General features: G+C 37.7%; 1 protein-coding gene across 4 annotated transcripts in view; it reads right to left on the reverse strand.

Annotated features, from left to right (window-relative positions):
- MPHOSPH8 (M-phase phosphoprotein 8) overlaps positions 1-14,493 on the reverse strand; it is a 69,274-nt gene that overhangs the window by 31,230 nt on the left and 23,551 nt on the right. For all 4 annotated transcript variants that reach the window (XM_071208197.1, XM_071208198.1, XM_004446707.5 and 1 more), the window contains exon 2: positions 6,305-6,460. In XM_071208197.1, coding sequence (XP_071064298.1) covers positions 6,305-6,460 — 156 coding nt within the window. The remainder of the gene's footprint in view (positions 1-6,304; positions 6,461-14,493) is intronic.

A 14,493-nucleotide genomic window follows, 5' to 3' on the forward strand; every position in this document is an offset into this window, starting at 1 on the left:
AAAACCCTAAAACTGAATACAAACAACTGAACCTATTAAGTTGATAACATAATCACAGTGAAGAGGGGGAAAAGAATTATTCTAAGTAACCTGTAAACATGAAATACACCCTCAGTGAATATATTCTAAGAACAAAAAGAACTGTAGGGGAAGAGGATGTGGCTCAAGCAACTGGGCTCCAATCTATCACATAGGTGGCCCAGGATTCAATTCTCAGGGCCTCCTGGTTAAGGCAAGCTGGTCCCCGTGGTGAGTTGGCCCGAGAGGAGTGTTGGCCTGAGAGGAGTGCTGGCTTGCATGGAGTGCTGGCCTGCATGGAGAGCTGGCAAAGTAAGATGATACAACAAAAAGAGACACAGAAGACAAATGATAAAAGAGATGCAGCAGACCAGGGAGCTAAGGTGGTGCAAGAGATTGAGCGCTTCTCTCCTACTCTGGAAGGTCCCAGGATTGTTTTTCAGTGCTGCCTAAAGAGAAGAGAAGCAGACACAGAAGCACACACAGCAAATGGACACAGAGAGCAGACAATGGCAGGGAGATAAGTAAATAAATAAATCTTTGGGGGGAAAAAAAAGTAAACAGAGGAGGGGCTCCGAGGCTTGAGTGTTACTAGTCAATTACTTCCTTCTTTTTAGAAAGAAAAAAAAACAAGAACTGCAAATAATTTTCAAACTTAACAAAATACGATTCTTATTCAAATGGAAGAGATGTAGCAAATCTGAAATGAATTTCCATGTATTGCAAGATAATATAACATTGCTGGAACCCAGCGTTCTCATTGTAGGAAAAGGGAGATAGAAATAAGGCATTTAAGAATGACTTGTGGTGATAGACTGAAATCAGGTATCAATATGAATTTATGATTGAAAACCACCATATACGTATACCCTTCCCCCTGTCCCAACCCAACTATCCATTTAAAGGTCCTAGAAACAATACCTCTGGAGCAATAAGTGCATCTTGGTTTCCAAATACTGTTCCCCTATAAAAAGTCAATTCCTCACAGAAATGGTTGATGCCAAGGCTGGAACAAGGAAAGCATAAGGTAACTCTGGAACATTTTGTGCCAGGATGCAAAGAAGTACTCAAACACTTACAGGGACACACTGAATAAACATAGGAGCTGTCCTGAAGGGGTTCCTACTGGCCAAAACCATAACCATTTTAGCAATGTGAATAACAACAGAAATGGGTAACACATTGAATAGAAAGAGTCCAGGAATGTGTATTGATAATACAATGATTTAAAGGAAAGGAAAGAGCTCTTTTTCCGGAAGAAGTTTTAGAACACAGACGGGTTCAACTATGGCAGAGGAGGAACACTGGTGTGGGGTGTTATTGATGGGGGACACATGGTTGGGAGGGAGTTCTCCAGGGCATGGATATAGGTATATAAAAATGTTTGGATATTCATTGGGTATTTTCATAGCAGTTAGAGTTACAAATGACAACTGAGGGAGTGCTGAGTTCCTAGACAGGGGAACTCTGTCACATTCCCCAATGGAACAGCAATAATCCCCTAAGTGCAAGGGCAAACACCAGTAAAGAAGGATGGTACAATGATGGGCCCTTGATACCAATGACTATGCTTATGAGCCTGTGTGCTGACATTCAACTAGGCTTAGAGCTGCAGGGTACCTAAGAGTTATCTCTTGAGAGCCTCCATGTTGCTCAAATATGGCCATGCTCTAAGCCAAACTCAGCATGTAAATGCATTACCTTCACCCCAGCGTGGTACAGGACTCCCGGGGATGAGCCTCCCTGGCACCAAGGGATTATTACCAATCACCAACTGGTGAAGCAACTAGAAAAAGACCTTGAATAAAAGGGCGAAATGATAAAGACAAATGAGTTTATAGAGCTAAGAGATTTCAGAAAGAGTCAGGAGGTCATCAGAGGGGCCGTGCTTATGCACGTCTCAGAAGGATCCCAGAGACAGCCGAAGTAGATACAACCCCAGGTACTGGAACTCCTGAGGGCTACAGAGACACACAGGTTCTACAGTCATGGCAGATGGCTCTGAAGTTCAGTGCTTTGTCAGTGGGCCCTACATTGGAATTCGTGCTCCTGAGTGTGATGGAGTTGGACTCAGATATGACCTTTCAACACATGCCTCTTCTGTCACTTCTTCTGAACCTGTGATTGGCGCTGGGGTTGGTGTGTACTCAGGAGATTTGAATCTTTGGACTGGCCATGTGCCAGCTGGGACCTGAGCCTCAGCAGATGCAACTCCTACTCTCCAGTTCGTTGGACTTACTCAGGTCAGATAACAGGGAGGTGAAGGTAGTCAATCACCACACCAGGAAGCTAGGGAGCCTACAACTGCAAGCAGGAAAATTGTATCCATCAACCATGTGGGATATAAGCCCTATCTCAACTTAGAAGTGGAGTAAACATCACCATCCCAGGGTCCACAGGATGGAGGAATAAAATATGGATTATAGTGGACTTACTGGTATTCTACTATGGAACGATTGTGGTATTCTACTATGGAACTAGCAATGGAAGAAATTGTATCACTGATGTGGTGACAGTGGCTACAGTAGTTGCTGAGGGCAAGCAGAAGGAAGAAGAGATGTGATGTGGGGGCATTTTTGGGATTTGGAGTTATCTTAAATGATATTGCAGGGACAGAAGCTGGGCATTATATATCCTGCCACAACCCACTGAAGGTACTGGAGGAGAGTGTAAACTACAATGTAAACTATAATCCATGCAATGCAGCAGTGCTCCAAAATATATTCACTAAATGCAATGAATGTGCTACAATGATGAAAGAGGTTGGTGTGATAAGGGAGGAATAAGGAGGGGATATATGGGAACCTCTTATATTTTTTAATGTACATTTTTTGTGATCCATGCATCTTTTAAAAAAAAAAAGACAAAAAAATAAATTAAAAAAAAAACTAACAGAATGGTAAAAATCACTATTTTGCTCCTAATTGAGGCAAGAATCATCAAGAATGTTAAAAAACCAGGGAGTGGGAGGTTGATGGTATCAAGATCACTCATTATTAGATTATTTATTATTAGGTCTATTTATTATTCTAAAAGGGCAAAAGGCACCTTCAAAAAGGGAGAAATATGGCTGATCTCTCTTTATCCAAATGAATGCCATGAAAGGCAAAAAAGACCTAAATAAAAAAAGGCTAAGGAACTGTTCTAGATTAAAGGCAACTAATGAGACATAAAACTATGTACCCTGTATGATTCCTGATTTGAATTGATTAAAAAAAATCCACAGAAAGCAATAAAAGACAGGTAAGAGAATTGGGAGAATGTGATTGCAACTGTAGATTAGGTAACAGTATTGTTGATATAATACTATTGGTATGTTACATGACCATTTAAATTTCCCTCAGTGTGACAATGAAGGAGGAACGTCTTCGTTGTTATGAAACACATCTCTATCAGTTCAAGAGTAAAGTTTACAACTTACTCTCAAATATGTCTGTCATCATCTTACCCTAAAGCTATTCCCTTGCTTTAAGCAATTTATAAAAATGTTTACATATTATTTCTACTTCTCCCTTTTTCTACAATCCAAGAAAGAGTTAACAATTGACTTTCATGCTCTTCAAAATGGTTTTGCTAAGATTAGTGATAACCGCCTCATTTTCAAACTAAGTGGCCTAGTTCTACTTAAATTTTCATCATTGAAGAAGATATTATTTCAATACTAGGAAGCAACAACAGGGGGGTATAAGGAGATACGGAATTTTTCTTCTTGGAGTAATGAAAATGTTCTAAAATTGACTGGGGTGATGATAGAACAACTCTTATGATGAAAATGAGAGCTATTGAACGTACGCTTTGAATGGATCGTACATAGCATGGGACTAAGTAACACATGGAATTCATGTGGTGGATGATGGACTGTGGTTAACAGGACAGATATGAGAACATTTTCTCCTGAGTGATAAACAAATACATAACACTAATATAGGGTGTTAATAATTGGATGAGTTGGGGGAAAATAGGCCAAATATAAGATACGGGCTATAGTTAGTAGTAATATTTTGATGATGCTTTTTCAGTTTGTAATAAATGTTTCACAACAATGCAAGGTGGCGGTGGTGGGAAGGTGTATGGGAGCCTTGTATGATGATATGCATGCTTCTTTTGTAAATTCACAAATTTTAATATATACTTATTGTTTATGTATGTTCATGCACGAATATTTCAATAAAATTTCATTTAAAAATGAAAATTTTTTTCAGCATTAGTAAAGGGAAAAGAGGAAGAAAAAAGAGGAAGACAAAAATTATCTCAAAAATTTTTTTCATACAAGACTTACAAAACTGGTTTCTCAAAATTCTTACAGTCCATCAAATTATCAGTTTATTATTTGGAACACTGTAATAAGCAACTATCCTACATACTCCATTAATTTCCAAGTCTACATTTCCACTTCAAATCTTTCTCCTCAACTCAGATCCATATTTCCAATGGAAAGTAATACCTTCATTTGGAAGGCAAATAAATCATTGAAATCTAACATGCTCCCTAAAATAACTATTAGTACTGTATTTCCAAAACCCATCATCCATCATCTTAGTAATTTTTTACTCTACTTTTCCCTCCATATCAGATTGGTCACTAAATCCTGTGGAATCTCCAACAGATTCTCTAACTCTACTGCCTACACTACCTTAATTCAGTTCTTCACCTCTTCCTGTTTTACTTTCTCCTCATTTCAGGGTCATGATCACAATGTTTGAAGAATTATCTTCCTGCTAATAAAGGCAAAGAAAGTCAGAATTAGGAAATCACCAGTTTCTAGTCACTAATGAGAAAATGGGTCTAGGCATCTACGGCTTCTGAAACCTTTACATGAAAGGTTGTGTGCTTTCTAAGGGAAAAATCAGACAGAAAACACCTTATCGAACTGATCATATTAGCATCATTGTAATAGAGTCACCTAGATAGACACTAGTGCTTTCTGATGTCCTCCTGCAATAGGAAGTACACAGCCCACTTACGACTAGCCCTGACTCTAATCAAGGTTCTAGATTTAGCACTCAGTTCATTACAGATACAGGGGACAGAGGACCATGTTAAAAGATACCACGCACTCAGCCAAACCCAGAAAAATGATTTGGTTTCATCACATAAACACGGGTTAAAGTATGGAAGGACAGGTGAAGAAACTAGTAGAGATTAAAAGAGATTTCAGTGACTTATCAATGACATGTAATGTCTAGACCTTTTCTGCAGCTCAATTCAATCTAATCAATAAAAAAGACTTTTTTTTAGATCACTGGGAGAAACTAAATACATTAGATATCGGAAAATATTAAGAAATAAGTGTAAATTTGGGGGGATTTAATAATGGTAGAGTAGTTATATTTTTAAAATTCCTTTTATATACTAAAGTATTGCAGTATTCAGTGATATGACATTTGGAATTTACTTTTAAACATTGTTGTAAATAAAAGGGGGCGCCAGAACAGTGGATAGAAAAAACAAGAATGTCAAAATACTGATAATGATTGGCTTTATTATCTCTTTCATTTGGTGGTGTTTAGAAAACTATTTGCCATTATTAGTTTATAGCTACACTTTTAGCAACAAAAAAGTGTTTCAAAAAAGCTATCTTAAATTTTTTAAAAAACTATTTCTTAGCTGAATACACAGGTGTCTCATATTTTTTTAAACACCATATTCATTTGCTGGGTGAAATATTAATAAAAACATGTTTTAAAAGAACGACAAAGAGCAAAATGGTTAGAGGCTGAAACGCATGTTGAAGGGAGAGAAGGGAAAGGTGTTCAGTCTTTAAAATAGACTTCTATACTTTCTCTAGTGAAGAAGAGAAAAGAAAACTAAAGGCAAAAGCAAGTAAAAGTTGGCTCAATTTATAAACAGAAGTTGCAAATGTAAAATTTCCACAGAAAAGTTAAGGGAAAATTCTTACAAGAGTCATAAATAAAGCCAATTCAATTATTCATTGAATAAGAGAAGCAAGGGTAAAGCAATGCAAAAGTCCACAGAAGAAAATCCTTGAACTAAATTCACATATTAGTTTTAATACCCTATTCTAGTCCATTATCAAATCTTTTTCCAAATTGCTGATAATGGAAGTTTGACTTACCTGAGTTTCTTCCATTTCCTTATTCTTGCCTACCATCAGGAAGAGCTATTAAAAAGAAATGAAATGGCTAAAAATTGAAGTGGGAAAGGATGAAAAAAACAAAGGACCTGGGTAATCAGGATCTGAATGATCTAAAATGGATAAAAGTCTAACTTTTTTTGTGTGATACAGGAATTGTTTTAAGACATACGAATAGTCAACAAAACATACCTGAATATCCTTCTTGACTGGTTTAGCTTTGTTATCTGCAACTTTTTTCCTAAATTCAAGCAGAACTTCTTTACAGTCCTCAAGATGAACCTCAGGCTCCCAGGTATCATCATCTGAGGTATATCCTTTCCAGCGAACTTTGTAAAGGACTTTACCCTGTTATATAAATTAAAAACAGGTAAAATAAAGGTATTAGCTGACTTGATTAAAAATTTCCAAAAACATACTACTGCTGAGAATATAAGAAAGAACTTGAAAACTGCTTCTAAATGGAGAGTAATGGCAAATAATTTAAAGTATATTCTGGAAGCGGACTTGGCTCAAGGGATAGAGCATCCACCTACCACACAGGAGGTCCACGGTTCAAACCCAGGGCCTCCTTGACCCGTGTGGAACTGGGCCCATGCGCAGTGCTGATGTGCACAAGGAGTGCCATGCCACGCAGAGGTGACCCCGGCGTAGGGAAGCCCCACACGCAAGGAGTGCGCCCCATAAGGAGAGCCGCCCATTGCGAAAGAAAGCGCAGCCTGCCCAGGAGTGGCAGCCGCACACGTGGAGAGCTGACGCAGCAAGATGACGCAGCAAAAAGAGACACAGATCCCTGGTGCTGCTGACAAGAACAGAAGCGTACACAGAAGAACACACAGCAAATGGACACAGAGAACAGACAACTGGGGCAGGGGGGAGGGGAGAGAAGTAAATAAAAATAAATCTTTAAAAATAAATAAAGTGTATTCTAATTCTGGAACAAGTGATTTAAGAAAAAAAAACAGCATCATTGACCTAGTTTTCATAAACCAAAGAGTTTTTCTGATTATAGAAGCAATGTGTATAGTTTTTTCATACCAGTGAAAAACAGAAGAATCAAATAAAAGTCACTCTGAGGTTGTAGCAGTTTGATATAATTAATGAATTCCAAAAAGAAATACTGGATTATATTTGTAATCTGATCTGTACCTAGGCATGACTGAGTTATGATAAAAGGCATGGCGGAAGAACAGAGTTGAGGGTTTTTAATGTTGGAGTTTTGATTTTGGAGTTTGATGCTGAAGACTTAAAACTGGAGCCCTTGGAAGATAGCACACAGAGGAAAGAGAAACTAGCCCCAGAAAGGAAGGAACCTTGAAGTCAGAGTAAAGCAAGCCCCAGGAACATAGGAACCCAGGAAGCCTGAACCCTCGCAGATGTCGGGAGACATCTTGCTCCAAATAGACTTTGGTGAGGGAAGCAACATATGCTTTATGGCCTGGTATGTGTAAACTCCTACCCCAAATAAATACCCTTTATTAAAAACCAACCAATTTCTGGTATTTTCCACCAGCACCCCTTTGGCTGACTAATACAGAGGTATTGACAGCAATTTAATCTATTTCTCTCCCCTGTTACATTTATAAATATGTATTTAATATGTATCTTTTAAAAAAAATCTGGTTGCATCATCATCTTTTCGGTGTGTCACTTTACCACGTGGGGGCCTCGCGCCTCACCGCAAAGGTCTGGAACAACATTTTTCTTTTTTTACCAGGAGGTCTCAAGGACCAAACCTGGGTCTTCCATATCGTAAATGGGAGCTCAATTGCTTAAGCCACAGCCGCTTCCCAAATATATATCTTTAAAAACATTGGAATCAAACCATTATTTTTCCATGTTGCTTTTTCACATATATCCCTTATTAAGTATTTCTTGTTTAACTGGTTTTCAAAAATATGAATTTTAGTGACTAAAAATTATTCTATTACATAAACATATAAAATTGTTAACAATTCTCCCTTTGCTGACCTTTGGTTGTTTCTAGTTTTTTTGTTTTTATAAATAAAGCTATACTATCCTTGAACCTCTGATTATGTTGTCAGAACAAATTCCCAAAAAAGAGATTATTATGTTCTAAGAATACAGCCATTTAAAAGATTGTGGGAAGCAGATGTGGCTCAGGCAACTAGGATCCTGCCTACCACATGGGAGGTCCGCGGTTCAAACCCAGGGTCTCCTTGACCCATGTGGGGCTGGCCCACACACAGTGCTGATGCACGCAGGGAGTGCCGTGCCACGCAGGGGTGTTCTGCGTAGGAAAGCCCCATGCACAGGGAGTGCGCCCCGTAAGGAGAGCCACCCAGCATGAAAGAGGGTTCAGTCTGCCCAGGAATGGCGCTGCACACATGGAGAGCTGACACAACAAGATGACGCAACAAAAAGAAACACAGATTCCCGTGCCGCTGACAACAACAGAAGTGGACAAAGAAGAACATGCAGTAAATAGACACAGAGAACAGACAACTGGGGTAGGGGTGGGAGGGGAGAGAAATAAATAAATCTTAAAAAAAAAAAAAAAAGATGTCAATACTGGAAAGTGGATGTGGCTCAAGTGAATGGGCTTCTGTCTCCCATATGGTAGGACCCAAGTTCAATCCCCAGGGTCTCCTGGTAAAGGCATGCCTGTGTGGTGAACCAGACCCACACAGCAAGCCAAGCAGCAAGATGATGATACAACAAAAAGAGAGATAAAGGGAAGAGTCAAAGCAGACTCAACAGAAACCAGGAACTGAGGTGGTGCAAGTGACAGGGAGCCTCAGTCTACATCAGAGGTCCCCAGGATTGAATCTCGGTGAATCCTAGAGGAGAAAACGAGAAGAGAAGACAAAAAGAAAAACAGACACAGAAGTTCACAAAGCAAATGGACACAGACAGCAAAGACAGCAGGGTGGGAGGAGAGGAGAAGGGGAGAGGGGGTAAGGGGGGCTGACAAGAATGCAAGTGGACCCAGAAGAACACTCAGCGAATGGACAGAGAGAGCAGACAACTGGGGAGGGGGGAAGGGGAAAATTTTATGAAAAAATAAATCTTCATGGGAAGCGGTTGTAGCTCAACTGATAGAGCATTCACCTACCATATAGGAGGTCCAGGGTTCAATACCCAGGGCCTCCTGACCTGTGTGGTGAGCTGGCCCACGCACAGGGCTGCCGCGCGCAAGGAATGCCGTGCCACGCAGGGGTGTCCCCTGCATAGGGGTGCTTCAGGCACAAGGAGTGAGAGCTGCCCCACGTGAAAAAAAAAGCACAGCCTGTCCAGAAGTGGTGCTGCACACACAGAGAGCTGATGCAGCAAGATGACACAACAAAAAAAGTGAGTTTCCCACATGACAAGAATACAAGCGGACACAGAAGAACACACAGCGAATGGACACAGAGAGCAGACAACAAGGGAGAAAGGGAGAGAAAAAAATAAATTAAATCTTTAAAAATAAATAAATAAATCTTCAAAAAAACCAACTCTTATTGGGGAGTGGATGTAGCTCTGTCTTTAAGTGCCTAAGTGCCTGCTTCCCATGTACGAGGTCCTGGGTTTAATTTCCCATACCTCCTTGGAAAAAAAAATTGGGGAAAGAACAGTCTCTTCAACAAATGATGCTGGGAAAACTGTATTTCTACTTGCAAAAGAATGGCATTGTACCTCTAACTCACCCTATATACAAAAATTTAATAGATCAATGACCTTTAGGAACCATAAAACTCTTAGAAGAAAACACAGGGGAGAACTTTCATAACCCTGGATTTGGTAGTGATTTCTTAGATATGACACAAAAAGCATGTGCAACAAAAGAAAGAACATATAAAATGGACCTCATCAAAATTAAAAACTTTTGTATGTTAAAGGGAACTATCAAGAAAGTGAAAAGACATACTATGGAAGAGGAGAAAATAATTGCAATTCATATATCTATAAGTATTTGATATGGAGAATATATAAACTACTATAACTCAAGAACAAAAGGACAAATAATTTAAAAATGGGCAGAGTATCTGAATAGACATTTTTCCAAAGAAGATATACAAATACTCAATAAGTACATGCCCGAAATGATTAGTCATCAGAGAAATGCAAATTAAATTATGAGATACCACTTCACAACCATTAGGATGGCTAATTTTTTTTTAAAAAAAAACAGAATATAGAAGTGTTGATACAGAGCTATAGAGACCCTCATACATTGTGATAGCACTATAAAATGGTACAGCCACTGTGGAAATCAGTTTGGCAGTTCCTCAGGAAGTTGAAAGAAAACTACTGCATTACCCAACAATCCCACTTCTAGGTATATACCCAGAAGAATTGAAAGCAGGTACCTGAATAGATATTTGTACACCAAAATTCACAGGAGCATTATTCACAAAAGCCAAGAGGTGGAAGAAACCAAAGTATCCAACAACATATGAATGGATAAACAAAATATGGTATATACCCATAATAGAATATTGATCAGCTGTAAAAAGGAATGAAATTGTGATGCAAGCTACAATGTGGATGAACCCTGAAGACATGTTAAGGTGAAATACACCATAAATACAAAAAATATTCTCTCTCTCACTTACATGAAATACCTAGAAGAAGCAAATTTCATAGAGTATAGGTTACAGGGGACCAAGGGTGAGGACTGGGAGCAGGAAGAGGGTATTACTGCTTAATGGATACAGAGTTTCTGTCTGACTTGACAAAAAAGTTTGGGTAATGGATATTGATGATAGTAGCACGATATTGTGAATGTAATTAATACTACTAAATAGTTCATGTGAAAGTGGTTAAAGTGGGAAATTTTGAGTTGATATTTGTTACTACAATAAAAGGTAAAAAAACAAAAAACAAAACACCCCGCAAAAAATATGAGTAACTGTCACAAACTATAGGAGGCTAAGGAGACATGACAACTAAATGTAATGTGGTATTCTGGATGTGATCCTAGAATAGAAAAAGGACACTAGAGAATAGTGAAATCCAAGTATATTTAATAGTTATGTACCAATGTTGATTCCTTAGTTATGACAAATGTTATGATTGTAACATGATAAGATGGTAACAATAGGGGAAACTGGTAGGGAACGTGGAAGCTCTGTTTTATCTTTGCAACTTCACTGTAAATCTAAAGCTTTTCTAAAATTGTTTATTTTTAAAATTTAAAAAAATCGGGAAGAGAAAAGCAATCAAGAAAGCAGTAAATTTTACTTCTATATAGAATAGTTATAAATTTTAAGTTAGTTATTGATAAATCCTGAGCTAGTCAATGAGAAGAAGGGTATCAACAACAATTCTCAAGTACTAAGGCACGCATTTCAATACTAGCTCAAAGTTTAATTTACTGATAATTGTTATTCACCTTAATTTCAGCAGTTTAGTTTCAAACATTCAACAATACTTAATGAATATCCACTATATGTCAGAAACCATTTCAGTCCTGTGGTTATAGCAGTATATAAAAACAGATGATGGTTTCAAGAAAAAAAATTACAAAACATACAAAGAAATAGGAAGTGATGGCCCAGGCAAAGGAGAAGATTAAAGCATTAGAAACTATAAGGAAGATCAGATCTGGAACATTCCAGACAAAGAATTTTAAAAACTTCCCAAATATGCTCAAAGAGATAAAGGAAAAACATGAACAAAAAACTAAGGGAAATCAGGAAAATGATAGATGAATGCAAAGAGAATATCAATAGAGATGGAAATTATGAAAATGAACCAAACAGAGCTGACAACTCAAGTAACAGAAATTTAAAACTCGCTAGAAAGGTACAATAGCAGATTGGAGTTGGCAGAAGAAATAATCAGTAAATTTGAAGATAAGACCATTGGAATCATCTAATCTGAGGAAAAGAGGGAAGAAAGAAGAAAGGTGAACAGAGTATGAAAAACTTTAAGACACCATCCAGTGTACCAATATACAAATTGCAGCAGTCTCAGAAAAATAAAGAGAGAAAGGGACAGAGAAAATATTCAAAGAAATAATGGTTGAAAACTTCCCAAATTTAATGAAAGGCATGAATATATACACCCAAGATGCTCAAAAAAGTCCAAACAGGATAAAACTGAATAGACTCACAATGTACCATATTACAAACCTACTATAAAATGCCAAAGATAGAGGATTCTGAAAGCCACAAGAGAGAATATGTCACATACAAGGAAATCTCCGTAAGATTAACTGTCTATTTCTCATTGGAAATCAAGGACACAAGAAGGCAGTGGGATGACATATTTAAAGTGTTGAAAGCAAAGAAGTGCCAACCAAAAATTCTGTATCTGGCAAAACTGTCTTTCAAAACTGAGGGAGAAATTAAGACATTTCCAGAAAACCAAAAGTTGAGCAAGTTCATCACCATTAGACTGGCCCTACAAGATGTGCTAAAGGGAGTTCTGCAGGTTGAAAGGAAAAGAAGGCCACTAGAGAGGTCTGAAGTAACATGAAGAAATAAAGTACTCTAGTAAAGATAATGGCATGGCTAAATATAAATATCAGTACTACTGTATTTTTTATTTGGAGCTCCACTCTTTACTTCCTACATAATCTAAAAAGCAAATGCATAAAATGTAATGGTATATCATGATGTATAATTCTGTAATTTGTGAAAAGAATATAAAGAACATAAAGGTGGGAGGACAGAGGGATATAGGAACATAGTTAAGGTACACTAAACAAATGAGATGGTTATAGATTTGGGATGTTAAATTTAAGCGTGACAACCACAAAGAAAATATGAGACTCCGCAAACTCATAGAGACAGAAAATAGAGTATAGGTTATCAGGAGTAGGAAGCAGAGGCAATGGGGAGTTAATGCAAAAAGAGTGTAGAGTTTCTGTTTGGGGTGAAGAGAAAATTATAGTTTGGGAGAGGCTGGGATGGGAGGATTTATGTTGTATATAAGATTACACAATTTTTTAAAAAAGTAAAGAAAAAGAAACTAAAGAAATAATGAAAATTAAATGCAACACACAATACTGGATGGTATCTAAAAATGGAGAACAGGTTCAAAAGGATATTATTGGGGGAAGCAGATGTGGCTCAGGTGACTGGACTCCTGCCTACCACACAGGAGGTAGGTGGTTCAGATCCCGGTGCATCCTAAAGAAGACAGTGAACTGGCATGACATGCAGGCGCAACAAGCTGACACAACAGGAGGCACAAGAAGAAAAAATACAATGAGAGACACATTAAAAGCAGTGAGCAGAGGTTCCTGGTGCATTCTAAAGAAGACAGCAAGCTGACATAACCAGCAGGTGCGGCAAGCTGATGCAACAAGATGACAGAACAAGAGACACAGAGAGGAAAAAACATAATGAGAGACACAACAAAGCAGGGAGCAGAGGTAGCCTAAGTGATTAGGCACCTCCCTCCTGTATCAGAGGCCCTGGGTTTGGCTTCCAGTGCCTCCTAAAGAAACAAGGAAGATGAACAGACACAACAAATGAAAAACAACAAAGGGGTGGGGAGAAATAAATAAATAAAATAAACCTTAAAAAAAAAAAAGGACAGTTTTGGGACACAAAAAATTGGAATATAGAATGTAAAGTTAATGTCAACGTTAAATTTCTTGAACTTGATAACTGCACTTAAGGTGATTACATATTGAATGACCTTGTTCGTAGGAAATATTATGTGTTCAAGGGGTATTTATTACATGTGCACCTGCTCTCAAATGTTAAGAAAATAGGGGGGTAGAGAGGGAGAGTGATACATCAAAGGTAGCAAAGTGTTAAAATGTGCAATCTGAGTATCTGGGGTTGGGGGGATGGAGTATGTTGGACTTCTCTGAATAGGTTTTGTATTATTTTTGCAACTCTCTTGTAAATTTGAAATTATTTCAAAATTTAAAAGTTAAAACATGAAATTACTGAAAAAGGCTATACTTTTATAGAAGTCAGGTAGATCTAAATATTGCCCATCTAGAGCTTTACTATGTACTAAGAATGAAATTGTTCTGGAACTTATAAACTCATCCTCTTCCAGAAATGAACTATCTTCTTAGTAGCACAACTTTTTTAAATCATTGAACCAAACTAGAACACAGTAGATGGCCCATTCTACTAGAATGTATGCACTTGAAAATTAGTTCAAATATTTTGTTAAAAAAAAAATTTAAGGACAGTGGGTCCTGGTACATTAAGAATATGAAAAAAATTTTTTTAAAAAAAATCAAGTGTAAAAGCATTTCAATGGATTTCTATCAGTACTTTTGGGATTCTACTTAAAACAATAGCTCAAGCTGCTCTCTAGTGTAGAAGACAGAAACAAAGGCTATACAGACTATTATCCTTTCTAGAAGTATGTCAATAATGGAAGTAAAGATACCGTGGTCTTTTGAAGGACTACTTTAAAATCAACAAGAAACACTTTTTAAAAATCACAGTTACATCACTGAT

The sequence above is a fragment of the Dasypus novemcinctus genome, chromosome 15 (genome assembly GCF_030445035.2).
Source record: "Dasypus novemcinctus isolate mDasNov1 chromosome 15, mDasNov1.1.hap2, whole genome shotgun sequence".
NCBI lineage: Eukaryota > Metazoa > Chordata > Mammalia > Cingulata > Dasypodidae > Dasypus > Dasypus novemcinctus.